Here is a 27,509-nt window from a genome sequence, read left to right on the forward strand (position 1 = left end):
TGGGACGACATGAGACAGTGTATCAAACAAACGATATCAAAGCTACCTTCAGAGTATAAGCGTACCGTGTATATTGTGGTTGATTTTTTCCTGCTAAGTAAGGTACTCATCTACTTCAGGAACGCCCCTGAGACAAGTACAAAAGACACACAAAGAAGCATCATGAGGGGGGAAGGTCATCCTGGCCCATTATCCAGTGGCAGCTTTGCCGTAAGTTTTGCACCACGCTCTACTAGCATTCCCGCAAGCGGCAACAAGGTCGTCTGTCTAAAGGATAAAGGCGGCCGTCTTTATGTTGCCGGTGCAGCAAGCAAATTCCGTCTTTGTCTACCTAATCTCTTCTGACAGCAGTTTAAGTTACCTATATTCCGGTCACATATATGGAACTGTCTACCACTAAACTCATGGCTACGCTAGGCACTCGGCCTCGACAACGACCTGTTCTGGAGCTACGTTTACGAGATGGACAGCCGGCAAGCCACGGAACGCGCCAGAAGCAGCCTCCCCGCCAAACCGGCCGCGGCATCAAGCGGCCGAAGACAGGGCAAACGGCGCACTGACAATGAGTCGGAAGGAGAGTCGGCCAAGAAACGACGCCGAGCGACAGCCAAAGACTCCAGAGATGAACAAGACGGAGCCGAGCAGACGTGGTCAGAGATGCGTAAAGCAGAAGCCGAATTTGGCGAGCTAGGAAACACGATCTGCCACGATTATTCCCCCAAACAGCTCAGTATGGAATCCGCCCGAAGAACGTCTAAGGACAAGCCGAAGGTGGAACCTCCAGACGAGGGTCTTGTCGCCGATCTAGTGAGTCGTCCGTACCGCTACAAGGTAGTAGACGAGGATATCATCGACAGATTCGAGCAGCTCCGCTATAAGATTCGTGAGTTGTGCGGGGTGGGTGGGAGACGCAGCCATCCCACTGCCCCTGAGAAGATTCTGAAACTGTGCTGGGAGAGGCTTCGAGACTTGATCTTCAGCGCGAGCAGTCCATACTGGGCTGGTAGTTTTGGCGCCTCCATGTTCCAGTGGTTTGAGAGAATGGCAGGTTAGTGCAAATCGGCCATATAGAGAGGATGTGATGTGCAACCGAGGGCTAACCAGTGCCTTACTATGTAGACGATACCGCAAGGGACTCGCCGCGCCTTCTCGAGATCAACGAGTACCGAGCCCGGATGACGACCCTACTCTACTACCTGAGGGGCAGTCCAAGTCCCGAGCAAGATGCCTACACGGTTGCCAAGATTTTCGGACCAGCCATTACGGCGCGAGACAGCAGAATCCCAAAGGCATGGCGATATCGGTTTCTCTCTGATGCGCTTGACATTCTCCATCTCGCAGCCGACTTGGACATGATGTTCCGACGGTCTCTCTCGAATTTCAGAATCAGCCCCAGCACAAGCGAGTTGGAAGCACGGGACGACGAGTTGACGCCCATCGAGTATGGTCTTTGCAGGTATGGGAATGAGGATGGTGGAGACTATGATACAAAGATCGAGCTTGTTCCGATGGAAGTAGTGGTGGATGACCGCTGAGGGGGCTGTCGGGCTCATTAGGTTCATTATTCAATATCTCTTCGTTTGTCGATATTAGGCTTTGATCAAATATGAAGGGACAAATCTCTCCCTAGCGTTGCACATGCAGAGCGCGACGGGATCGATCGGATGCGGGGAACAAAAAAGGACGTCACTCGTCAGATGATCGTCACCCGCACCACAAACACGCCGTTGCCAATCAATCCCATGCCATCAAAGCAAGTGGTTGACCAAGAAATGGCATCATCCCGTCACCGCAAGTAGAAAACGAGCGACTTTTCGAGGCTTTCTCGTCCCTGGGCCCGAGAGACGCGGGCCTCATTGACAGGTTGACTTGCACTCGCCAACACGGGCGACACACGGCGCAATGGGTCGCTCACCTTGGCCCGCTTTGACGGCCATTGGAAGATATTCTAGAACGAGAACGTCAGCACCTTTGAGAGACTCGCGGGCATTGTGCACCTCGAGCCTCCAAGTACTACCCGGCCCGTGGTCCAGTGCGGCGGCTCTACGGCAACGACAAGCAGCACCAGCACCACTCGTCTCATATCGCCAACTACCTGCAATCCAACACCGTTCCTTTGCCACAGGCCCGGATGAGAAGAAGGCGCCCCCACCCAGGTGGCACCCCCCAAAGGAACAAAGTCTCGACGAGCGTCCCGTGCTAGTCGTCGGCGCGGGCAACATCGGGCGTCGCGTCGCGCTGGTCTGGGCGTCCAACGCGCGGCCCGTAACCATCTACGACATCTCCCCGGACGCTCTACACTCGGCGACCGAGTACATCACCGACCACCTCGGCGCGTACTGCGCCGAGCGCGGCACGCACCCGGGCCACGTGTGCACCACGACGGACCTACGCACGGCGACCACGACCTCGGGCCGCCACCCGGAGAAGACAGCAGACGGCCGGTTCTCGCCGCAGGAGATGACCAGAGCGCCGTGGCTGGCCATCGAGTGCCTGCCGGAGTCGCTCCCGCTCAAGACGTCGGTGCTGGCGCTGCTGGAGCGATCGCTGCCGTCGGACTGCATCCTCGCGTCCAACAGCAGCAGCCTCACGACGGCCGAGATGGCCGCCGAGGGCCCGCTCGCGCACCCGTCGCGCCTGCTCAACACGCACTACTTCATCCCGCCGCGGAACCGCATGGTGGAGCTCATGTCGAGCGGCGAGACGGCGCCGCCCATCTTCTCCTTCCTGGCCGCCCAGATGCGCCGCGTCGGCTTCGCCCCCGTCGTCGTGCCCCGCGACGTGCAGTCGCGCGGCTTCGTCTTCAACCGCATCTGGGCGGCGTGCAAGCGCGAGACGCTGGCCGTGCTGGCCGAGGGCGTGGCCAAGCCCGCCGACGTGGACGCCCTGTTCCGCGATTTCTTCCACGCCGAGAAGGGCCCCTGCGAGCGGATGGACGAGGTCGGCCTGGACACGGTCGCGCGCGTAGAGCACCACAACCTGGAAAGGAACCCCGGCCTGGGGAGCGAGGCGGCGCTGGCGTGGTTGAGGAAGAACTACGTGGAGAAGGGGAATCTGGGCGAGAAGACGGGAGACGGACTGTTTACAGAGCAGGAGAGGGACGCGCTGAGAGAGCGGCATCATTTGGAGCGGTACAAGGATGTGGAGGAGACGACGGGAGCTTGAGGGGCCGGTTGGCGGAGGGGGCCCGTTCGTGTGAGTTGCAAATCCGTGTCATCCTCCTTGGGAACGGTGAAGGTGAAAATGTACAGCTACGCCCTTGAGCCTGGCTATTTGTTAGGAGTATCACATTAGAACTGAAAATCGGAAGATACGCCCTTGCTGCTGACGCTGGGATGGTTGCTTGCCAAGCCTGTGATTCCCCGGTGCCGCTGCTGTGGGCTCGATTACAGGGCGCCGTGTCCCCTGCCAATTGACGAATGCCAAGGGCATCCCAGGCCTTCTTAGTGGACACACACCATGGTTCCCCGCAATCAGATCGACGATGTCGACCGCAAAGGCGCGCCGTTGTGAAGCTTCCCAAAGCTTCCCGGTGGCAAAGTCCGTTAGGAACTACACTACACCTGACTGGGCTCTGCGCTCGTGTCAAGTTCTGTGCATAAGCGGCCGTGTGACCTGTTGCTTCAATTCAAGATAAAAGGCGGCCTTATCTCCTCAAATCCCTGCCAAGTGTGCCTAAGCCTAAGTGTTCCAAGCCCACCAGACCAAGTGAACCATTCTCGAGCAACCCACCCTACCTAACTAAGTCTTCAATGATGTCTCACCCGTTCCCCACGCCCAAGTCCATCACGGGCGGCTGCCTTTGCAACGCCCTCCGCTACCGAGCCGACTTCCCTGCCGACCACAACTTCGAGACCGGCGTATGCATCTCCCCCTTCCCCGCCCTTCTTTCTTCCCTTTTCACCCCTATCTAACCTGAAGCTCATACCTCAAACAGTCCAGCACATGCCAATGCACCCAATGCCGCAAACAAACCGGCTCCCTCTTCTTCTCGTACCAGACCGTCACGCCGTCTGCCGCCTTTCAGTGGATCAGCCCCTCCACGTCCACCCTGAAGCTCTACCAGGCCTCTCCGATGGCTGAACGGGCGTTTTGCGGCGATTGCGGGTCTTTCATCTACTGGAAAGCCAAAGACTCTGATCGTGTCTCGTTCACACTTGGGACTGTAGACCCCCTCTACCTCTTTGGCGAGGGGGCAGACGGAAAGGAGGTGCCCGAGGGAGGGTTTGGGATGGCCTTGGCGAACGGCGGGGGTGAGCATTCGTGGTGTAAGAACGAGATCAAGGGGGTGACGGATGAGGCGAGTTTGGGGTTTATGAAGAAGGGGACGAGGACTGAGGAGTGAAGGAGTGAAAGAATGAGAGAATGAGTGGTTTCAATAGTAATTGATTACCTGGCTCTTACTAGGAGTATGCTAATCACATGCTTCATCTGATTAATTAATTAACGGATTCTTTTCCGACTCCTCATTGTGTTTATTCAACCGCTGTTCCCCTCCCGGACCCCGGGCCCGGCCTAGTCATCTGTATCATCATGATGACTATTGGGGCTCGGCGACCGCCGGTCAGGCATGTCAGTATCAGGAGGACGGACATAGTTCTCGGGCACGTTGTTCTCCTCGCACTCCTTAGCCGCGTTGTACTTTTTGAACGCCACTTGGACAAGCATGCCGACCTCTTTTCGGTTTCGACCTATGACTCCAACTGCTAGCAAGGCCTCGGTTTGCTCGATCCTGAGTCGATTTCATCAGCCATTGTCCGTTTCATAGGAGAAAAATTCAAGAACGTCAGGGGCGGTCATACCAGTCCTGAAGCTTCCGGTACTCTGCTTGGTCGTGATACCACCTGTCCGGCAGTCCTTGGCCTTTGACCAAGGCTAGAATGCCGGCAACAACAGTGTTGATAGCACCCAGAACTGTGATCACAATAACATGCTCACCAGCACTCGGGCCCCTATGTACCTTACTTATCAGCGTCGAAATTCGGGGACGGGGTTCAAGCACCCAGAAGCGCAACTCACAACGCCGTCAACGAAGCACCAATAATGATCTGTGCAAAGTGGCAACCGTTGACCAGGATTGATATGAGCCGGTACATCAATTTCTTGCGCCTCTCTGCCTTCAGCGCTGCAGCATAGATCCCCACGGCTTTCTTACGACCCTCTTCCAAGGACTCAGGGTCGGTCGAGCCAGCCAGGGCGCTGTTGATGCCGACGGCGCGGCGGAATATCACCAAGTTCTCGTCGTTCATCCTCCGTATGGGCAGCCCCGCGGGAACGCCCCACGACGTGTTCGTGTCCGCCTTTGGTACCACGGCTGCCGGGTCCGGGACTGGTTGAGGTGGTGGCCGGCCCGTGAGGGGCACCTGAGGGCCTTGTCCTTGATTGGCAGCCGCGGACGACATATCAACAGCCTTTGGTTGTGTTGATGGGGGTTTGGAACTGGTAGCCGAGGCTGGCATTTCCGCTGTATCATGTCGCGATGGCGAGATGGAAGAAAAGCCGATGGTTGGCCTTTCAAGGAGCGGCGATCTTTCGTGATCCCTTTTCAAACTGCCCGGCGCTGGCATGATTCTTGATTCCTAACTGGTGATATGAGACAGAAGGACGTTCGAGGGGTTAGTTTTGTGGTAAAGTCTGGTTCGCGCCCCCTTACGCGCCGCAGCTGCACAGCCAACGGCCCACTATCCGAACAGTCCGAGCAAGCGTGTGAGGTCACAGGGCCAAGGCTTAGGAATACTTCGACTCCCGCCTATGTTACCGATTGCGGTAAGCCTCAGCCCTGTGTTGCGGAACTGTCTAAGCGTCATGAGCGCCTCCTGTTACGCAACGCCGCACTTTGCCTCGGCGATTCCTACGCAGGGTGGTCAGCGAAAGGACGAAAGCGAGTGACGCGGGGTCAGCGACCGGCCGATCGGTCGTCCCGGCAATCTGCAGGAGGCGAAACCCGCGCTCACCTTGGCTTCATTCTTCCATATCTCTAAGCGCCCACTTACGGCATACTGACCGACCAAATATTATAAGTAAACAATACGTCCGTGCCGAGTATTACTGGCGATAATGTAGTTGCTCTCACGTGTTTATTCAGTGGGATTCCTAAACGCGCGTTCCGAGTTCTCAAGTTGATCCAGCAATACGGTGTAGGAAGAATAATAAGAAGTTAATCCAGCAAAGAAACGTTGATGGAAGACGCCCGACGTCTGAAGTCTTTGGATTCAACCGGGTCACCCCACTGATCAGATGAATCGGACCACGCGCAAGATCAAGCCTCAGAGGATGTGCTTATATCAGTTTCGGGCTCGGTTCAATGCGCGTTTGTGGCTCAGAAATCTCCGATGAATCAGCTATTCTCGGCAAGGTACAGCTTGTGTTATACTTACTAATTACACATCTCTGGGATACCCCAAGGAAATGTCTCCTTCAGGTGACCTTTGGAGCGGCTTGGACGGTCACCTAAACGCGAGATCCAACTATACAACCCGCGGTGTACTCCAGGAGAAGTTGTACTTACCGTACAGTCACGGGGGTCTATTGCTTTGCAACCTTTGATTGGCTTTATAACGCTAACTAATACGACCCGTGACGCAAACGAGCTCTACCTAGGTATAGCCCCACATCACACCTTCATCCCATTCTCCTCCACCTTGCGGCTCTTTTCATCGTATATGATGACACTAAACGCTTCGTAATCATCGTCATCCACTAGCCGCTCACCGTCCTCAACATCCGCCGGTAGGCGCGAGTACAAGCCCATCCCTGGCTTAGGCCACAGCGGCGCGAGCGGGTCAAACTCGTCATCCTCGTCGTTCGTCCTCTCCTGGCTGTCCTCCTTGTTGCTCTTCGCCCCGCCGCTGCCGCCGCTCCCGTTCGGCCTTCCCCTGCCCGACACTGACCTTCCGCCGGCATTCGCGATCTTGCGGACAAAGTTAATCTGCCCCGTCGGGTGGGACTCGGCGCGGGGAAACAAGCCCTCGGTGGTCGTCCCGGCAAACAGGGACCGCGGCGGTGGCGGCGCCGCCCCTTCAGCAGAGGCGGCGGAAGCCGGGAAGATGGGCAGGTCCGGGTGCAGCTCCAAGCTCGCCATCAGCAGCCCCACCAGCTCCTGCTGCGGCAGCGTCAACAGATAAGCCCTCTTCTGCTGGACGGGCTTGGATGCCCAGCTCTCCCTCCCTCCCCTTCCCGCACCACCACCATTCCCAGTACCCGCAGACGCAGCAGAAGCAGAACCACCACCAGTACCACCACTAGCAGCCGCCGCCGCCGCTGCCGCCTCCACCCGCTGCCGCTTGAAGAGGTGCCTCTCCCTCTTGGTCCGGCACGCGCCGCAGAACCACCCCTTGCTCTGGTCCCGCACCGTGTCGTTGCCGATCCACGGCTCGTGGCACAGCTGGTGCCACCCGTCGTTGCACCCGTCGCAAAACACGATCTGGTTGCTCGCCGGGCTGTGCATCCGCGTGCACTTCTTGCAGAGCGCCTGCTCGGCCGTGCGCTTGCCGTAGTGCGCGCGCTTGCGGCCGCTGCTGCTGGCCGCGTCCATGGCCGCCGGGTTATAGGCGGCGGGCTTGAGCACTTGTCTGCCCGACTTGGTCACGGCGAGCGGGGTGTTGGCTGAGGTGTTGTTAGCGGTGGTGGTGGCGGTGCTGCTTTCGGCGGACGACGGTTGTTGCTGTTGTTGTTCTGGTTGCTCGGATGGGGATGAGAGGCTGGAGGTGCTGCTCGCGTCATTGTCGCTGTCGTCGTCGTCGTCGTCGTCGTCTCGGGTTTTGGCTCGTTTGCGCTTACCGCCACCGGCGCTGCGGGGTGCGGCGGCCTGCTTGACTTTCTTGACGGCTTTGGTATCTGAAGGGAGGACCTTGGCCGCCGCGGCTTTGACGGCGGTGCTCTTGGAGATTCCTGTCAGCCCGGCAGTGACCTTCCTGATGGCGCTCATGCCACTTCCTGACTTCGTCGCCGTCGGCCCTGGTACCGGAAGCTTAGTAGGTAAAGGCCGGGCCGGGGTCACAGCGGGCATTTGCATCGTCATCTGAGTTGATGTGTTCATGCCCATGACGAGCCGCCTCTTCACATCTTCATAGGTCGCGGAGGGGATGCTGGCCGTGACGGATGGCGAGCTCGAGGCCTGCGACAGCGCGGCGCTGAGGCTGCTCGGCTCGCCTTTCATCCGCTTGAGAATCATCTGCGTGGCTGCTGTAAACTGCGGAATGTATAGTGGACGAGTGGGCGCAAAGAAGGCCGGCGTTGTTTGCGTGGACCCGGTCCCAGAGCCGGCCGGCTGAGCCGGATCCGGAGTTGACCCTGTTGAAGTCTTCTCAGCCGCATCTTTCTCCGGTTCTGCGTCTCCCATGGTCGAAATGACACTACGGTGTAAGCTGGCTGGTATTAAGAACCAAGTATTGCCTCCAGTTTCGTGATTAGAGGGTTGTCTTTATTTTATCGAATCGGCTTTGTACGGTTGGGTTTCATGCGGCAGCGTCGTTGTACCAAGTTTGCTGTGGTTTCCCTCTGCGCGGAGAAACTGGCGAAGGGGGCGCAGAACATCGAGGTTTTGGTGTTGTACTCACGTGACAATCACGTGAATAACCCTAACCCTCTATGTGATCGCACCTGCGCACCTGGGGATGTTGTCAAACAAACTTTATCAAGCAACTCCTTGCTTGTCGCATGCAACTATGCAGATATGATGTGAGGGGAAAAAACGGACTGCCTATTAGTATTACCTAATGACACCTTTTTCTCTCAATTCCTGTATTTGGCTGCCCTCCATCCCAAGATGCTGCCGCAGGATCTCATCCGTATGCTGCCCCAGAGTTGGCGGCGGGCTCCGGATCCTGGGCTCGCTCTCAGAGTACTTGATGGGCGTGTTGAGCAGCTTTATGGGCCCGCACTCGCCGTGCTCCACCTCGACGACCATATTCCTTGCCTTGGTGTGTTCGTGCGTCAGGGTTCCTCGGACATCATTGACGGCGGCGTATGGCATGCCCTTGCCCTCGAACACGTCAAGCCATTCCTGCGTCGTCTTGGTCACGGTAATCTTCTCAATCTCGGCCTCGAGTTCATCACGATGCGCCACCCGGGATGCATTGATCTCGTACTTGGGATCCTCCTTCCACTCCGGGCGACCCAGGCCATCGCAGAGTATGCCAAAGAGGCGATCGTTTCCTCCGCCGAAAAGAACAGCGCCGTCCTTAGTTTCGAAAGACCTGTACGGGACGATGGATGCTGCAGCTGTTAGAATAGAACTCAGGCAACGGAAATTGCACCACATACGATGAGCTGTCCCCCACCGGCCAGTGTCCTTCTCCCCGCTGATCAGGCAGCTGCTAGCGATATTGGCCAGGGTGACAGTCTGGCAGTCGCTCAGCGCGGCATCGATGTGCTGCCCCTTGCCAGTCTTTGCCCGAGCAAGCAACGCCGCCATGATGCTGTTGCTCGTGTACAGGCCCGTCGTGAGATCAGTCACTGCAACACCGACTTTGACAGGCGGCCCGTCTCTGCAGCCGGTGATGTGCATCAGGCCAAACTCAGCCTCCACCATCACATCATAGCCTGCACGCTGCGAATATGGCCCGGTCTGGCCGTACCCGGTAATCGACGCATAGATGAGGGCTGGGTTGATCTTGTGAATGGTTTCGAAGTCGAGGCCATACTTCTTGAGGGACCCGGGGATGTAATTCTCCACCAGGATGTCGCACTTGGCGGCAAGCTTGTGGAGGATATCTATGCCGGCTGGGTCCTGGAAAGACAGGGCCAGTGACTTCTTGTTACGGTTCACCTGAGGTTCTGGTCAGCAGCTATTTGCGACCCAACTCATCACTTGGTGCCAAACCCCAAGAAAATATGCAGACTCGCCAGGGCCTTCCTGCGATGAACCAGACTTGTACGAAGCATACGGCGGTCCCCAAGCCCTGGTATCATCGCCCCTGACCGGATGTTCCACCTTGATAACTTCTGCGCTTGGCCCATGTTAATATGGGATGTCTCATAACTCCAATTCAGGGTTGCTTTTACCCAAGGTCACCGAGAATCTGAGTACAGTAAGGCTGCCTAGACGTCAGTCGCCTAGATGACACTGAATTGCCGTTACGTGGTTTGTCTCACTCCAGCCAGAACCCGTGTCATGTCAAGAACCCGGTACCCCTCGAGCGGAAGCGACCCGGGAGCCGAGGATGCAGCCGAGACGGTGAACCGGCGATGGCCGGCCGGCTTGAACCCTGTGGTCCGCCTAGCTGATCCGACCCGGGTAAGCCGGCGGAACACATTTAGCGCCCGGATCATGACGGACACTTGTAAATGATTCCTCAAGCGACAATATATGAAGTGAAATAGAATAAGAGTTTAGTAAATGGCGTCAACCGGAAACGGCTGTTCCGTGGTGGTTTAGGCGGGGCTGGAGGGACACCAAGTCCCCGCAACCGGAATCCAGCCACTGTTATCTAGGGGAGTTTAGCGCCTGGAAGGGCTGAGGACGTGTTCACTGATCAGCAGGTGCTCTTTGCTACGTCCGCCCATTTCTGGTGTCCACAATGCCTTTACTTCGTCTCTGTTGTAGTAAGTAGACTAAAACGTCTTTAGCAGTGAAAAATGCAGGGCTCAGTCGGGCGCCCGTGGACTAGTGGTTGTCAGCCCGCTTCGCGGGCTGATTGTGGTGTTGCTGTTTTTAGCCGATCCTGCCGCCCCACCTTACTTCCTTTCCACAACCACTAATTTACCGACTGCCAAGCCCGTCACAGCCACCGCGCGCCCCCGTTTTACGGCCCTGCAGGCACTGTCAATCAATTCTGTAAGTCGAGTTATGTGTGCAGTATTTTTTTCCGGGCGCTGCTGATGGTTGCGCAGCTCCTGTTCCCTCGCGATTTTATGCCGTACCTCTCAGACAAAGAGGTCCTCGACAGGGAGGGACCGCTGCCCTCGGTTGAAGTCGACGAACCCACTGTTATTACGGACAGGGCCTGCGAGAACCCGGGGCAGGCCCGTAACACTGAAGAGGAGCTTTCCCCCCCAGAGGTCGACACCCAATATCGACCACTTGCTCGACCATCACGAACTCGAACAACCTCCGTAACACCAACAGTCCCTGCGAAGATTTTACGACTGGAGAGGAACAATCTTACGGAGACGTCGAGGAGGAACTCTTAAGGTCGTGCAGTACCCGTCAAAGCCGAGAGCCCATTCAGTCCCCATACAGAATGGCATCCCCCAGTAGCAACCCCCCGCCTGACGGGTATACCGTGCAAGAGGTCAAGCAGAGAGTGTCAGCGTTCCCCAAGAATACAAAGCGTATTACGGCTATAATGCAGTTGCCTGTAAGTTATTACCCTTCTGCTTATAGGCCTATGAGACTCTAATATATATACAGACCGTCCGTGACATTACGATGAACAACGATTACAACGGCAACCTGCGGGTCCTGAATTGGGATAGGCTGACAAACCGGGAGGCTGCTCTTATGCAAATTACCGGTAAAGATCCTGCTACCTCGGAATATACGAACTGTCAGTCGAGTACGGGCCCGTTCTTCAACTGCATCGTCTCCGATCAATGCGGTAACGGGGCCTGCGTAAACTGTCACTACAATTCCGAGGGGAAGCGTTGCAGTTTCCGCCAGACTGAGGAGGATGCTGTTGCTGAGTCTAGTAAAAAAAAGGATAAAACTACGGACCCCGCCCTCAATCCAAAGGGTAAAGGAAAGGAGACCTCGTTCGACCCGTAAACTCCTAAGAACATTAGCAAAGGCAAGGCTATAGGTCCTGCAAGCAGCACCAAGCAGGTTCAGAAGTATAGACTGGCTGACGACTCTGGGGATTTGTTGGATAGCTCTCCTATAAAAAAAACAAAGGTTTGTATTATAATATTTTATAAATATTCTCCTATTAGTTCTCTGTCTTCTACTTCAAGCTATAAACAGCACCTGCTAATAGATAATTATTATAGAAGACCTCTACTACTGCGGGAGCTGTAGAAGTGTAACGAGAGTCTCCAGACGAAGGTCAGGAGGACCCGCCGAATGATGCTGGATGATGTCACGATACAGGATAGATAAGAACCCCGTGAGGGAACTCTCTCACGCGGAGCACTTCTGATCCGCAAGGATCAGTCTCTGTGTAGTCAATGACAATAGGAGGCTGTTCGTGAAGCTATCGCCCACTGATCGAACCCTTTTCGGTACTGAGACATTGTAGTCCATCTCCCTCAACGTGTTCCCAGAACAACCCCCTTTACAAGAAGCTTGTTAAGGTGGATTGTACAGCCGTATTGCAGAGTCGCGTGCTATTGCTAAGTATTTACGGGATCGTCTTCGGGAGGTAGAGGATGAGATCGAGACTATAATATAGGAGCTTCTAGATAATAAGCTGTAAACGAAGGACTGGCACTAGCAGGACCTATAAAATAGTTTTATTTATTATGTTATTTGAGATACCTTTAGATTCTTCTTCGTTTTATAAATAAGAGACCTATAAAAGATATATATCTACCTCCTTTATAATATAAAACCATAAATAATATATATCAACCTCCTTTATAATATAAGACTATAAGAATTTAAGAACTATTCTATTAGAACTTCCGGATATACAATATTTTTTAATTTATACTACTCCTCTTACGGACCCTGAAAACAAATAGAGATATTACGAACAGCTGTAACTCGAGACATTACTATAAAGCTATCCGTAAGAAAATATAGGCTCTCGAAGATCAACTCCAATATAAGAAAAAGACTGACCCTATGCTTTATTAATAGACATCGTAAAACAGAGCCGGATAGGAAACTAAACCCGTAAAATAATATAAGGAAAGTCATGATAATTTGAAGAAAGTTTAATATAGGGTATCATCTATAACTAGCCTACTAACTCTCCTAAAAGAATTCGGCCTTCAAGAACAGACCGGTCTAACCGTATAATAACTAAACGGGTCCTATTATACAACCCCTCTTAAGGGTAAAGATTTCGAAGTAAAATAACAGGGACACCAACCTTTAACTCTAATATAGGAAGGGGAATAGAAGCAAAATCTAGGGAAAAGAGAAACTCAGGAGATAAAACGGGAGTATCAGTACCACCCTCTAGCAGGTTGTTAACCGTATTTGAAGAGAAATACCGTCTACTCTCCTCCGGAAAAGTAGATAAGATCGTAGAGTTAATACCTACAACTGTAATTAACCGAGGATATAGAATAGCTGTCAGGTGCAAGAGGGTGTCAGGTGCAGGCGGGGCACTGCCAGGGTCAGGAGCCTATAAATTACCGGCTTCGCCGGAAGTTTTGGAACGTTCAGAGTTCAACACTGTCACCTACCACCTCCTTAGAAGCGATAGCTGCGCAGACGCCGTTCCTTCAATGCGAATCATCCTTTCACTCTCCTTTTCTTACAGCAATCCCCAATTTTCGATCTGACAATAGCCCGGTCCGTAAAAAGAGTATACTCAGTAGCTGCAAATACTAGGAGCCTGTCACGGGACCGGCTGAGGGCGCAGCCCCGGGTACGTGATATAAGCAAGTGGTGCGCAGCATTCAATCACGGAGTGATTGAACTGGCGGATCTTTTGGTTCATTGGCAGAGTGGTTTACTGCGCGCCCTCTTACAATTGTTCAATCACTCCGTGGGTGCACTGGAGGTCCTGCGTTCAATTCGGCCAGGTGCCGCATGTCGGCGGGCGAGATGCCCTTGAGAGTGGCGATTGACGTCAGGGTTCCCCTCCTTCGTTGGCGCTCACAGTGACGTATGACATGGTGGCGGCGCGCTTCGCCCAAGGCCCTGCGGGGTGTGCGTGGTTTGGGTTCCCACCCACGGCGAGTCATACGGATCATTGGGGGTCTGACACTTGCCTGCTATCCTTAGTGGTCGGAAGCCGCCGCGAAGGAGCTCGAGGGCGAGCTCTTCCAGAGAGGAGGATAGTTGTCACGGGACCGGCTGAGGGCGCAGCCCCGGGTACGTGATATAAGCAAGTGGTGCGCAGCGTTCAATCACGGAGTGATTGAATTGGCGGATCTTTTGGTTCATTGGCAGAGTGGTTTACTGCGCGCTCTCTTACAGAGCCCCTAGGGATAGACCTATTGAATTAACTCCTTTTGGGAGAAACAGAGAGTAAATACTGGCAACAGATCTATATACTTATGGAATTCAGAGTTATAAGAGAGTTCCTGAAGCTACTGAATAAAAGCTCTGTTTTCTAGGTCTGCTCCTCGAACCCGTATATTCTCTATAAGCTTCCGGACCCGTAACTGCAGCCAGATCCGAGACTTCTGAAGGCAAGCCTATACAATCTGAACACAGCTTCCTTTACGGATAATAGGAAGGATTTAAGCAAAGTCACCCCCAAGGATTATAAGAATACCACTAAACAGACTGTTACAGCCGCAAATATCCCGTAAAGTATGGTCTACTGCTGTGAGGATCAAGGATCCAAGGGTATTAGGACCAGAGTGCCTGGGTACGAGCAGTGCACGCGCAACGTAGGAGCAGAGTGCTCGTTAGGGGTGGGATGGTGGTCTCATTGAACTCTGTCTCTCCCCTAAGTCCTGTCTTCCACCCCCTCTTTATGCCCTGCGATGACAACGTCGGGCTCACTTACCCCGCTCGCTGCCCCGTCATCGACCTTGCTTGTACGCTCCTTCGACGCTCCTCTGACGCGATATCCTCGCCCTTCTGGCCTAGCGTTGTTGTTGCTTTTGCGACCCCGCCGGCGCTGCGGCTTCGGGGCTTCCGTCCTGCGCCCACGCCGACCTTACCCAGCCGGTCCTCACAACTGCCTCAAAGCAAAACCGATACTACATTGGAACCTCATCCTAGATAATAAGCTTAGCTCTCTGTAATAGAACTGCTAATTACGTATTTTAACGGATACTACAAGATAATGACTCCGTAATATCCTCGACAGGTATCTTGAACCGAGAGTATAAAGTTCGGCCACCATCGAGAAGTAGGGCTGCAATTCCAGAAGAAGCAACACAGAGCATAACTTACCCTTGAGACCTATAAAACGAAGAGAGACAACGGTAAAGAAAAGTCTTTCCAGTCCTACCCGGGCCCTATATAAAGTAATAGGCAGTTTGCAGATCCCGGTTAATATAAGAAGTAATCTCCTCAAATAGAGTAGACTGGCCTAGATTCAGCTTCGAGTAGATATCTATAAATATAGAGTATTGCTATTTAGAGCTATAAGAAAGCTCAAAGGCTAAGAGGCGATTCCTATCAGTAGACTGCCACTCGTATTGAAAACCAGGGAGATCAAAGTCCTATAAGGTCTTCCCAAACTCCGTAAACAACTTATAAAGTAAAAATAACCTGTAATCAAGATAGGGGTCCTGTAAATCTTACAGGACATTTGCAAACCGAGTAACATACAGCAGAAGGTCATTATAAAGAGAGTCTTGAAACTAGGACTATAGATTCAACGGATCTACTATATCCCCAGTAAGTAGGTAGATAACAAATAGGTATCGTAAAGCTTAGCTACTCTGCTAAGTATAGACCTCCTAGAAGCAGTCTACCTACCGCTAGTCAGAGTCAAGTAACTTAGTAGCTAAACAAGTAGCCCGAAAAGTAGAATAAATACGGCTATTAATAGTCCGTAAATGCTTAAAAGACTATAAGCCAGAAATATTATAAAGCAGAACCCGTAGGAAATATCGCTCCCCTGAAGTAGGAGGGATATACTGTATACGGGCAACGTAGGTACCTCGCTAACGGGTTTTCCAAATTCGATTCTCCTTATCCCATATATATTGGGTAGGGAAATCGATATATAGCAAGTTATAGGAACTACTATATATAGCATTGTATATAAAGAACTCTATTAACTCGGTCTAATAGCTCTCTACAGCTACTACAACCTCCTTAGCTATAGCATTCGCTTAAAAAAAAATAGCTTGTTTACCCTTAAGGTAGACAGGAAGACGAATAACAGGAGGGTATTCTTCGTAGGTATAGAACTCGAATAGCCGGACTATAGCCTCTACAGGACTAATGTAGTAGCATTATAAGTACATACGGACCTCATCAAGCTGCTTAATAGGAGAGATATTAACCGTAGCCTAGTCAGTACCTTTATACATATACTTATATATATACTTAATAGCCTTTACAGAGGCATAGATCTTAATATTAATGTGAGTAGTGTATTTACGGGAGAGGTACGGGCTATAGGGAACTACCTAACGGTTATCAAGCTGAATCTCCCGGCTATTAATCTTGCGAACTATAACCTAGCTATTATCCCGGCGCCTGTAAAGGGGATATCTATCTTCCAATACTATAGTCTCCTCTATAAATATCTTTAGGAACCGCTTTAAGCAACTCGAAATCCTAGTTTACAAGTTCCGAATTATATAGGGCGAGTTAGGATTATCAGTTCTACAGGGGCTATAAACCATATTATACATAACAATCGTCTATAGAACACTATCAGGATCCTCAGCTACTATAGGAATCTCAGCTCTGATAATACAGTTGATATTTATAGGGTCTAGATAACGGCAAGAGTCTTTAGAGGTAAGGAAAAGAAGGATATAACAGTGAGGTAGACCGCATTTCTAGTATTCTACAGTTCAGACTGTGCCTACAAAAGTTCCTAACAGCCCGTCTTTCAGCTCCTACAAGATAGACTGGCACTTCAACTCGAAGATACAACTAATAATATCAGGGCGGTCAGAAGCACTCTAGCCTATAAGAAGTTCCCGCTGGATCTCAGGCCAGTAAGGGTTTACAGTAACAGTAATAAAGAAAGTAGGATACCTAAGTTTACGGACAATTGTTATCGAATCCTAGTAGCATTATACAATAAAGCGGGCTCTGCTAATATAGGTAGTAGGTAAAATAACATGCTGACTAAGCTATATAGGATCGCTATCGCCATTTCGAAGCCAGTCTTGCATACCCCGGTATAAATTAGCTCTCAGCTCTCGCTGGTGATAGCTAAGCTATAGCAACTTTGCCTGGTCGCTTGCAGCCTATAAGTCCACTAAGAACTGCTGGAACAGCCGCCGGAAAAGAAAAGGGGTCTGACTTTGACTATAACAGGTATATAAAATGTATCTATACCACGCTCCCCAATTAAGGGTTTTCTTCGTACGCCTACATTCTCGGTGATCCTGTAAAGGTAACCCCTATCGGTAACCAAAATCACCTCGTAGGAACATTAACAGGTACGCTAACGGGAGATATATAGCTGAATGAGGATGGATCTAGGACTACCCTCTTACAGCCCTGTTAGACCTATATTAGACCAAAACGATATCCCGAAAACCACTCCTAGTATACTCATCTGGGATGAGAGTAGCTATATCGTCTGCAACAGGGAGATTTTCTCGATATAGATCTGCTCCCTCTTGAATAATAAGGGTCATTTGCAGGTTCAACGACATCTATAGAGGGCTAGGAATCGCTATAAAACGCTTAAGTATAGTAAGGTAGTAAGAAACAAAGGGGTTGTGTAAAGGGGTTGTTCTGGGAACACGTTGAGAGAGATGGACCACGATGTCTTGATACCGAAAAGACCTGGACCAGCGGGCGATATCTTGGTAAACAGCCTCCTATCAATTACACAGAGACTGATCCTTGCGGATCAGAAGTGCCCCGCGTGAGAGAGTTCCCTCACGGGGTTCTTATCTATCCTATATCGTGACATTATCCAGCATCATTCGGCGGGTCCTCCTGACCTTCGTCTGGAGACTCTCGTTACAGGTTGTTAGCATATAAGAACTCTATAAATTTAGAGAGAAAAGTAGGGTCAAGGTCTGTACTACGGTCTAGATGATATACAGTAGCTGTTTGTAGGTCAAAGAAGTAGAGTTGGGTAAATCGCAGGGATTGACCTGGGATAGGTTTAAGCGGGCCTTGGAGATGATATAGGGTACTATAGATTTGGTAGTCCATTAGGCCGCTACTTGTAACCCCGTATGTAGTCTGACTTGCAGAGATGGAAGTAAAAGCAAAGGTATTATTATACTGCTGTAAGTTGTCTCGAAAGATTGATGTGCGGGACCTGTTATCGGTTAACAGGCGGAGGAGAAAAGAAGGTAACGGCTGCTAAGGAGGAAAGGTAACATCGCCTTGCAAACAACAGGATCCGAATTTTGGGTTTGCAGGTCTTAAGTTCTATAGGTCCATTAGTATATTTAATAGAATAGAGGAGCAATATATACCGTAAGACGCTCATCCAACCAGTGTAAAGTACTGCATTCAGTACATTCGACTGTGAGAGAGCCTAGATCATGAGCTGTAACAGATTCAACACCCGTTAAAGGAAGCCAACCGAGAGGTTTACCTATAGCAAGGCGTCGTGTAGGTAACGTTACAGCCGCTTTTGCAGGTACTGCAAGGTTTGCTGCAGCTCGACGGCACGACGCTGTACGGGAAGTGGAACAACGTATATATGTTACATACGGGGCACTATTCGGGCGAGTTCGAAAGTCTGTAAGAGAGCGGTATTCGCGACAGCTGCTGCAAAATTGATCTTGGGAGGCACGTTGACGACGACGTGGAGGCATTTTGAAGAACTGCGGAATCAGGAGAGTTCGGAGATGGAAAAACGGGAGGAACAGGCACCGTAAAATTGGATACGGGCCCGTAAGTGATCAGCGGCCAAGACTTTTTGGCCCAATGAGAATTTATAACAGCTCTGTGCACGAATTTTGATAACTGTTAACAGCTTTTTTGGCTGTAAAATACTAACAATTAGTTAAGGCAGACCCCTGTTTTACAGCCAAATCAGCTATCTCACTACCCGGACAATTTTGCAAGTCCTGTAGTCTCTTATATAGAGAAGATGCGTGCCCAGGTCACAGGACTAGTTTTGCCTGCGAGCCGGCAACCGCCTGGTGACGGCTGGTAACGCTTGACCTCGGAATCTGGCAGCCTCACCCAAGGCTCGAGCTTCAATGAGCCAGCCGCGCCAAAAGTTCAAGCGAGTATCTACCGACATCACATTTTCTCCTCATAATCGCCACACGCACTCACACGCGCACACACTACTCAGCCCCTGAACCTAACCGCCGTCGATAATGGACTACCAAAACCGCGCCGGCTCCAAATTCGGCGGCGGCGGCGTCGCCTCGCACAGCGCCACCAACGCCGACCGCCGCGAGCGCCTGCGCAAGCTCGCCCTCGAGCAAATCGACCTCGACAAGGACCCCTACATCTTCAAGAACCACCTCGGCTCCTTCGAGTGCCGCCTCTGCCTGACGGTGCACCAGAACGACGGCTCGTACCTCGCGCACACCCAGGGCAAGAAGCACCAGACCAACCTCGCGCGGCGCGCGGCGCGCGAGCAGAAGGAGGGCAAGGGGGAGGTCGACCCCAACACGGGCCTCCCGATCGGCGTGGTGGGCGCCGGGTTCGCGGCGCTGGGCCTGGGCGCCTCGGGCCCCCGTAAGAACGTGGTCAAGATCGGCCGGCCCGGCTACAAGATCACCAAGGTGCGCGACCCCATCACGCGGCAGCAGGGGCTGCTCTTCCAGCTGCAGTACCCGGACATCGGCACCGGCGTGACGCCCAAGTGGCAGGTCATGAGCGCCTTCTCGCAGCGCGTCGAGGACCCCGACAGGAACTTCCAGTACCTGCTCGTCGCGGCCGAGCCCTACGAGACGTGCGGGTTCAAGATCCCCGCGCGGGAGCTCGACAAGCGCGAGGACAAGCAGTTTGAGTTTTGGGATCCGGATTCCAAGGAGTATTGGATCCAGATCATGTTCATGACGGAACGAGAGGAACGGTTCAACGCGGCGCCTGGGTTGACGGGGAGGAGATGATCTAGAACGGAGTACGACCCTTCGCCATGGAATTTTGGGGCTGTACGATATCCGAATATTCCCCACGGGGTCGGGGGGACATGATGGGATGGGGAACCCCGAGACAATCGTCGTCGTTGAAGCAGGTTTAACCACGTTATTTGGACGGACGGCACCAACTGGGACCAGCGCTCTCCCGCCAGCGGTTGCGTAGCGTGATCTACAGATTTACAGCTCGATGCCAAGCTTGACAAGCGGGCAAAAATCCAGAACCAACAAGCTGCAGACCTCGACATGAGGTCAGTTGTAAGACCGCAACACATTACGATTTCACTTTTGTCAGGGCTAACGGCCGGGCAGCGAGAAACTGTACAAGTAGCTCATGGGTTATCCGGGGATATAGGGAGCACCCGGGGTCTCCAGACTGAGTTATAGCACCACTCGAGGCAAGAAATCCAGGGCCGTGCAACAATTGGCACTTGGAGGTGGGAGTTTAAATAGCATCTAGATAATACTACTTTTTGATGGCCGCTTGCGAATCTCCAGCCCAGCCCCATTTTTATGGCGTGAATCATCCGTTCCAGCGTGCTTGAGACCCTTATTTTCTTGCAAAGCCAGAGGTCGTTCCAGCCGCTCCCGAGATGATCAGTCCCACGTTCACAATTCGTCCATCTCTGAACCTAGCATAGCAAAAGCCATTCAGTGAAAAAGAAAAGGTTTCCGTACAATCCTAGGCATCTATGAGGCTTATCAACATCTCACATTGTTCGCCTTCTATTAGTCCCTTCTTTGACCGAGTCCCGGTTCTCCTAGGGTCTCCGTATGTCCAAATATGCTGTCCTTGTATCCTTCCGTCCGGCCAATGCATAAACTATTTGGCGACTAATGAAAGAATTGGCGGTACCGCCTCCTCGCAACGTCAAGCCAGGACGAATATTCGACGAGGGACAAAGTCCGGCCGGCGAGGTGTCCACCCTAAACCATACGCAAGATTGACGTGATGCCGAATCACCGGAAATTGTTGTCGAAGCGCTTGAACGTGTAGCCGATGAACGGAAGGCTCATCTCCGGGCTCTCCTCTTGCTGTGGGTTGGCGTTTCTAGCGGCCTGAGCAGCCTTGAGTAGAGTGGCATTATCCGTCTGGTCGATCTCGTCCGTGGGGAAATATGTCGTGTCAATATTGGACGTGAGACGCGGCTCGAAGGGCGCCCGGATCCGACGCAGGCTGTCAAATTCGACGCCCCTGAAGAAAGCGTGATTCTTGATCTCGTGCGCCCCGCCACGTCCGAGGCGGTTCTCGGTGTTGCAAATGAGACTGAATATCTGGTGAGCAAACAAAAACAAAACAGTATCGCAAGAGGCAATTCTTACCTCCGGATCAGGTTCTCAGCCTCGACGCCAAGCTGGATATCATCAGGGAAGTAGAGCGACTGCCTCCAGGCGACAATCTTGCGGTACGTATCGTGGCTATCCTCGGCACAGAAAGGAGGCCAGCCGACCAAGCACTCGAACATGATGGTTCCCAGCGACCACCAGTCACAGTCGAACGAGTATCCGTGTCCGGTAAAGATCTCGGGCGCGATATAATCGGGCGTCCCGACAGTCGAATAAGCCATCAGTCTCCTCGAGCGTCTCCAGTCGTTAATCTGGGCGCGGTTGCTGACCGTCAAGTTGATCTGGTCGATGGCGATCGAGTTCCGATTATCGCGGGGCTTGTTGGACTTGCCCTGAAGGAGCTGCTGGTAGTAATTGTTGTCGTGCAGCTTGTGGAAACCGGTCGAGAGACCGAAATCAGTCAGCTTGACGTGGCCGCCCCTGTCCAGAAGGATGTTGTCCGGCTTGATATCTCTGCAGTCTCGTTAGCTCCGAACACGATGCACTCCGTGGCTGTCTGTCCTGCACGCACCTATGAATGAAGCCCAACTTATGGACTGCCTCAATGGCCAGCACAATCTCGGCAATGTAGAACCGGGTGATGTCCTCCGAGAAGATTTCGTACTTGATCAGCATGGTCATGAGGTCTCCGCCAGGCAAGAACTCCATGAGCATATAGAGGAAATTGGCGTCCTGGAAGGTCGTATACAGTTTGACAACCCAGGGGCTGTCGGACTCGGCCAGAATATCACGTTCTGCGCGGACGTGTGCGAGCTGGTCCTTCTTGAACATTTCCGTCTTGATCAAAGACTTCATGGCGTAGACCTTTCCGTCCGTCTTCTTCTGCACCAGCTTGACCTCGCCGAAAGCGCCCTTGCCGATAATCTTGATGGTATTGTAGTTCTCGGGCTTGTCCTTGGTTCTCAGGAAACGCAGGTAGGAGCCTTCCCGTCGGCCTCCGGTGGCCCAGATGGATTCCCGGCGGCGTTGGTCGGTGGTCTCGGCCAGCTTCTGCTCCATCTCGCTCTGCCTACACGCCAGTCTCGTCAGCACCCGCAAAATTTCCACACCTTGCGCCAGGGGTTCCGAACTGCGTCACTCACCTCTGATTCCGCTCACGGGCCCGCTTCACGCTGTCCTTGAAGAAGTCGGAGGCCAATTGGGAGCACTTCTTCTGGTTGTTGTTCGCGTTCGGGCCGTACTTGTCGGGGTTCCGCTCCGGGGCGGGCACGAAGTCGGCCTGAGCGTTCTGGTTGGGCATCGGCGGCGCGTTCAGATAACTATAACCGGGTTGTTGACCCTGTGCGCCGGCTGTCCGCGGGCGCTGGCCAGGCGATGCTCCGCGGGCGCCGTAAGGGGAGGCTCTGCCGGCACCGCCGAGGTTCTGATGCGAGAACTGGTGGGCTAGGCCGGTGTTGGGATCATTGCTGGTGCCGGGAGTGGTTGACCGGGCCTGGTTGTAGCCCTGGCCGGCAGCGCCATAGTCGGCCTGAGAAGCGAGCTGTGAAGAGTACTGAGGGGCGTACTGGTTCTGCTGGAAGTAGCCCGCCGACGCGAAGCCCTGCTGCTGGTACGCCTGGTGCTGCTGAGCGCCGCCGCCCTGGCCGGAGGGCTGGCCCTGGAAGACGGGCTGCGGGAAAGTTGAGGGGGTGGTGGGATATGTGCGGTCGGCAGCAGCCAGTCGCTCGTTGTTGTTCCCAAAGTTCAGGTACAGGCGGTTGCCTTGGTTGTCCATCTTGACGGGGTGCTGCGGCGTTGGGCGGGCGCACAATTGGATTTGCTGCTATCTCGCGTGGTGCAGGTGTCGCCTTAACACTGGGCGCCGTCGAATTGTCGGGTCGGTGCTGCGCAGAAAGGGGCCGCAGATTAAAGGGACTTTGGATTTCCACGGGGACGAGGGTCGAGGCCCAGTGACCAAGACTCGGATCACGAACCCGGCTTGTCTAGAAGGTGGGGCAGAGGAGCAACGGCGATGCTTGGGACCGGTCGATCGATCCGAATATCTTGTGCAACTACAACAACGCAGCTTGGAGCACGCGCACGTCGGACTTTTAGTTCGGGCACGGATCAACCGCGTGGTGAGGACAGATTCGGGTGGAAGAGAGAAAGAGGTTATGCAAACCAGCTCAGGCAGAGAATTGTCAGAGGGTTCTTGTGCGCCCGGCCGTGCTGTCCCGTAGTGTCACGACAAAATATTGTTTCAAATGACAGGCGAAACAAGAGGACCAGAAAGAGGGGTAGACGCTAGGGTGCAAGCAACGTGTTGGGCCCGCTAACCCGGAATTTAGATTGTAACTTAGCCAGGCCTCCCTGCTGTCAGTATGTTACTGGCTCTCTCGGCGCTTGGCCAAACTTGTCGTTGCAAGCAAGTTGTTTGCTCTTCGCGGACCCTTGAAGGACCCTGGAAGGTGGGATTGAGAGGCCGAGGCTTCTCACCATTCAGGGGCGCTTTCTGGCCTGGGTGGGTGAGTTCGCTATACCTGGTTGCACAAGTTTTCGAAACAAGATTATCCAACCCCCTTTTTATGTTCTTTCTTTTCTGGAAAGCGTTTTGGATCGGGATCTGTTTGCCTGTGACCACTGCATCTCCGAACTCGTAAATCCTTCTGCTGAGACAGCCATGACGGTCCCCCGCGGTTTGCCTGCAGCGCCTACTTCCTCCTCTCCAAGGGCAGGTAGCCTTGCATAGGCAGCGTATCCGACAAACACGATCCAAGGCGCTCAATGGTCAAATGCATGATCGGGCTTCCCTCGATCAGCTACCTACTATTAAGAAAAGGACAATCCAGGACAGGAGCGCAAAGTGAACAAACCAGGACAAAACGGTGTTCATCGGAACAACAACATAACCTGCCCAAATAGAGGCATAAAACGTCGGCCAAATATCACTGTGTAAGTTCATAAACCGAAAACATCAATCGCATGCATAAGTAAGGTAGTCATAAACACATGCGCAAGGTCCGTGCGCCATGCCTTATCGCGATAAGATGGTCAGCCAGGAAATTTGAGCTTTCCATCGCCAACGGAAGCCACACGAGAGAGATCAGAGGAATAAACATCCACGGGCGGCGTCAACGGCATCCTCTGTCCCCTTGAAAGTGGCGAAGTTGATTGACATACCTGTAAAACCTACGAGCCTCAACGGGGGCCGCAAAAACGCCAATGTGCTGCTAGTGCTGCTCGATCTACCTCGCAGGAAGCCCAGGAACTCGATCAGAACCACCATGGCTGACCCGACACCGCCCCAAGCAGCAACGACAACGCCGCCGCCGTCAGCAGCCGATGCGGTATGATGCGCCGGCACCCAACTTTTCATCGTTGGCTCAACTCACTAACAGTGCCTTCGTCTAGGCGGCAAAGGCGCCTCCTCGCAACCCGGCCCTGCGCATGCTCGGCCTCCCCGCCCTTCCCCGCAAGCTCCCCTCCCGGAACTGGATGATCTTCTGGACCGTCTCGACCGCCATATCAGCAGCAATAATCTACGACAAGCGTGAGAAGAAGAGGGCCATTGCCAAATGGTCGCACGCAGTAGAACATCTGGCGAAGGAGCCGCTCCCCAACGGCCTGGCGCAACCGCGCAAGCTGACCATCTACCTCTCAAGTCCGCCTGGCGACGGCCTGCGCGTCGCCCAGGACCACTACACCGAGTATGTCAAGCCAATCCTGGCTGCCAGCGGCCTGGACTGGGAGTTTGTACAGGGTCGACGGGAGGGTGATGTACGAGCCTACGTGGCCGAGCGAGTTCGCAGGATCCGCCGCGACTGGGAAAGCAACGGCGAGCTCGATCCGAACAAGGAGCCTACAAAGGACGAGATTGTTGACGCATTCCGTAAGTCGCGAGGTATCACCGAGTACGACGGCGTAAGGGGCGATGTTGTCATTGGCAGGCACACATGGAAGGAGTACCTGAGGGGTTTGCACGAGGGCTGGTTGGGGCCCCTGGCCCCTCCGCCAGAGCCTGAGCCCGAGCCGCTTCTCGCAGCCACCACTCCGGAAGTCTCGCCGGAGGACAAGCCTGCCGAGGAGAAGCCCGTAGAGGAGAAGCCCGCAGAAGAGAAGAAGCCGCCCGCAGAGGAAGAGAAGAAGCCCAAGAGGCCGCCTCAACCAAAGCCTCATAACACCACAGCCGATTATCCAATGTCGGTCCTCCCCCCGCAAACCCCGAACGAATTTGCCCCCACCGCACCCATCCGTGAGCCACACCTACTAGGTTTCCTCAACACGCCCACCCGCATGTACCGCTTCTTCAACCGCCGCAAGCTTGCCGACGACATTGGCCGCGAGGTCGCCGCCGTGTGTCTCTGCACCTACCGCGAGTTCCACCAGCTCGCGGCCGACTCCGACTCCGGCAACCCGACCACCGACCAGCTCCAGTACGAACAGGCAAAGGAGCTGGCATGGGAAGAAAAGGACTGGATCAAGACCGTGTGGGAGGATGATGCCAAGGGCACCGTCGACGAAGCAGTCCCGGAAAAGATCCGGGCAAAGCCAGTGGTCATGGACCCGCGCATTGCCAGCCGCATGCGTCGCTTCCAACTATCGCCCGAGGACGCGGCGCGGGTCAGCCAAATTGTGGTTCCCGAGGAGGAAATCGAGGGCTGGACCAAGGGGCACTTGCGCCAGCTTTATCGATGGGGGATGAAGAAAGCTTTTGAGAGGAAGAAGCTCACCCCTTTGGATGACACAGATGTCGACTAGGTGGGTGATGAGAGGGGCACTCGGCGCCTGTGGCGTGTCATTCCGGGGTTTGTAGCATAGGTGTGTATGTATAATAAGTGGCATCTGTGTGCCGCCGGACTCACTGTGCAGATGCCGCGGCCTGTATACTAGGACATTTAAATGATAGATACCCCGGGTGAGTAGGGTATAGCGACGTTAGCCGTGTAGTATGCATAATGAAACTCCCCTGGCACTTGATAAGGAAGGTTCGCAGGTACAACGCCGTGCAGCCGATGTATATGTTCTTTGGGGACTGAAGTGTCATCTCGCCGCCATTCTGTCGGCTCTTCCACTCTCCGAGCCCACAAGCCACATGTGCCTACCGTGGCTGGTTCTTTCATATCATCCTTACGGTGGTTAAGGCGCTTAACTCCGTTCCCAATACAATATGCCACGATCTGAGCGGGTACTGCAATGGGCGAAGTGGGAGAAGTCCCAATGATGGGCCATGGTATGAGAGCGCGACTACAAAGAGTCAACCGTTGCGTAGTCTACGCCCGTAAATGACTCGGCGAGCTGGTAGCTGTATCCGTACGAGAGTCGCCTGGACTCAGTCGTCATCATCGTCAGAGCCATAGTCCACCAGCAAGCCTCCGGGCTTTGCCGTACCAGTCGCTGGTGCTGGCGGCAGTGCCGTAACCGGCTTCTCTTCTTTGGGCCCCCCGCCTTCGCCGCCGCCCACAGGTCCCGTCTCCTTCACCGTTTCCTTTTCCTTCGCCAATCCTCCTTCTCCCCCCTTTGTCTTTCCCTCCACAGCACCCGATCCACCGTCTTCACTCCCTCCGGTCGACTCCTTCCTCACGCCCAACCCCTTGACCCTCTTCCTCCCTCTCCCCATATCTCCCTTCGCCCTCTTCCGCCTCCCGCTCCCCTCCCACCCGACGAGGGCAGCCATCTCGTCGGCCTCTGGCATCTCCCCATCACCCACCCCTCCTCCCTCCCCAGCGCCAGCCGTGGCGCTACCGCTACCGCTACCGCTACCGCCGGTAACCCCCTGCAGGCGGCGGAACGCCCGCAGGCCCTCCTCGGTCTCGCGGCGCACCCGCTCCTCCTCCTCGCGCCGCGCCCGCCGCACCCCGTCCAGGAAGTCGACCTCGTCGTCGTCGAGCGCGCGGAACTGGTTCCGCAGCCGGTGCGCCTCCTCAAACGCCGCCTGCTTGGCCGCCTTGTTGGCCTGGAGCACGTCGTAGAGCGACTTGTGCTCGCCGGCGGCCGACGATTTCCGGAGCGCGGCCTCGGCGCGCTGGCGGCGGTCCGCCTCGAGCTGGCGCGTGACTTCGGCCCATTCCTCCTGCCTCCGGGCCGCGCTCGGGTTCTTGGGGGCTGTGGAGGTGGTGGTGGCGGTGGTGGTGGGGGGGGTAGAGCCGGCGGGCGGTGAGGTGGTGGCGGCCTCGCCGGTGGCGGCGTTGATGGCGCCCGCCGAGATAAAGCGGGATGACATCTCGCTCTCAGCCTCCTTTCCCTTGTTTGGATCAATTGGGGTTGGGGTGAGGGTTGTAGTAAGGTACGGATGGGAATAGGGAAGAAATAATCAATGGTAGAGTGCTGGCTGATTCCAGAGACAAAACCTAGCTGTCTCCCTGTCTGCTATGAGGACAAAAACGAGGCTTAAGAGAGCGGTAGACCGCCGACAGAAAACAACTTGTATATATCCTACTCAACCTCCAGGACAACAGTAGTAATCTACGCTTTTT

At 54.0% G+C, this 27,509-nt stretch overlaps 9 protein-coding genes across 9 annotated transcripts; 4 read left to right on the top strand and 5 right to left on the bottom strand.

Annotated features, from left to right (window-relative positions):
* Window positions 1-162: 162 nt before the first annotated feature.
* MFIFM68171_09379 (3-hydroxybutyryl-CoA dehydrogenase) lies at window positions 163-3,165 on the top strand (the record flags this gene model as incomplete). The annotated part of the gene is made up of 4 exons (XM_071064798.1): window positions 163-210; window positions 418-1,048; window positions 1,120-1,456; window positions 2,034-3,165. 4 exons carry the CDS (start codon window positions 163-165, stop codon window positions 3,163-3,165), a joined length of 2,148 nt encoding a protein of 715 aa, XP_070920899.1.
* A 590-nt stretch (window positions 3,166-3,755) lies between these two features.
* Window positions 3,756-4,345, top strand: MFIFM68171_09380 (uncharacterized protein; the record flags this gene model as incomplete). The annotated part of the gene is made up of 2 exons (XM_071064799.1): window positions 3,756-3,860; window positions 3,938-4,345. The coding sequence occupies 2 exons, from the start codon at window positions 3,756-3,758 to the stop codon at window positions 4,343-4,345; spliced, it is 513 nt and encodes a 170-aa protein (XP_070920900.1).
* A 170-nt stretch (window positions 4,346-4,515) lies between these two features.
* Window positions 4,516-5,567, bottom strand: MFIFM68171_09381 (uncharacterized protein; the record flags this gene model as incomplete). The annotated part of the gene is made up of 3 exons (XM_071064800.1): window positions 4,516-4,732; window positions 4,803-4,952; window positions 5,020-5,567. The coding sequence occupies 3 exons, from the start codon at window positions 5,565-5,567 to the stop codon at window positions 4,516-4,518; spliced, it is 915 nt and encodes a 304-aa protein (XP_070920901.1).
* Window positions 5,568-6,613: 1,046 nt separating this feature from the next.
* MFIFM68171_09382 (uncharacterized protein) lies at window positions 6,614-8,341 on the bottom strand (the record flags this gene model as incomplete). The annotated part of the gene is made up of 1 exon (XM_071064801.1): window positions 6,614-8,341. One exon carries the CDS (start codon window positions 8,339-8,341, stop codon window positions 6,614-6,616), a length of 1,728 nt encoding a protein of 575 aa, XP_070920902.1.
* A 369-nt stretch (window positions 8,342-8,710) lies between these two features.
* MFIFM68171_09383 (uncharacterized protein) lies at window positions 8,711-10,272 on the bottom strand (the record flags this gene model as incomplete). Its single annotated transcript, XM_071064802.1, has 5 exons — window positions 8,711-9,222; window positions 9,265-9,769; window positions 9,824-9,950; window positions 10,006-10,037; window positions 10,096-10,272. The coding sequence occupies 5 exons, from the start codon at window positions 10,270-10,272 to the stop codon at window positions 8,711-8,713; spliced, it is 1,353 nt and encodes a 450-aa protein (XP_070920903.1).
* An 8,727-nt stretch (window positions 10,273-18,999) lies between these two features.
* On the top strand, window positions 19,000-19,743 carry sap62 (CWF complex protein sap62; the record flags this gene model as incomplete). The annotated part of the gene is made up of 1 exon (XM_071064803.1): window positions 19,000-19,743. The coding sequence occupies one exon, from the start codon at window positions 19,000-19,002 to the stop codon at window positions 19,741-19,743; it is 744 nt and encodes a 247-aa protein (XP_070920904.1).
* A 987-nt stretch (window positions 19,744-20,730) lies between these two features.
* On the bottom strand, window positions 20,731-22,831 carry CBK1 (Serine/threonine-protein kinase; the record flags this gene model as incomplete). The annotated part of the gene is made up of 4 exons (XM_071064804.1): window positions 20,731-21,037; window positions 21,094-21,570; window positions 21,629-22,126; window positions 22,200-22,831. 4 exons carry the CDS (start codon window positions 22,829-22,831, stop codon window positions 20,731-20,733), a joined length of 1,914 nt encoding a protein of 637 aa, XP_070920905.1.
* A 1,489-nt stretch (window positions 22,832-24,320) lies between these two features.
* Window positions 24,321-25,794, top strand: TIM54 (mitochondrial import inner membrane translocase subunit tim54; the record flags this gene model as incomplete). The annotated part of the gene is made up of 2 exons (XM_071064805.1): window positions 24,321-24,383; window positions 24,448-25,794. The coding sequence occupies 2 exons, from the start codon at window positions 24,321-24,323 to the stop codon at window positions 25,792-25,794; spliced, it is 1,410 nt and encodes a 469-aa protein (XP_070920906.1).
* Window positions 25,795-26,365: 571 nt separating this feature from the next.
* Window positions 26,366-27,256, bottom strand: MFIFM68171_09387 (uncharacterized protein; the record flags this gene model as incomplete). The annotated part of the gene is made up of 1 exon (XM_071064806.1): window positions 26,366-27,256. The coding sequence occupies one exon, from the start codon at window positions 27,254-27,256 to the stop codon at window positions 26,366-26,368; it is 891 nt and encodes a 296-aa protein (XP_070920907.1).
* Between the last annotated feature and the right edge of the window lie 253 nt (window positions 27,257-27,509).

This window comes from Madurella fahalii (genome assembly GCF_045866475.1).
Source record: "Madurella fahalii IFM 68171 DNA, scaffold_5, whole genome shotgun sequence".
Lineage (NCBI taxonomy): Eukaryota > Fungi > Ascomycota > Sordariomycetes > Sordariales > Madurella > Madurella fahalii.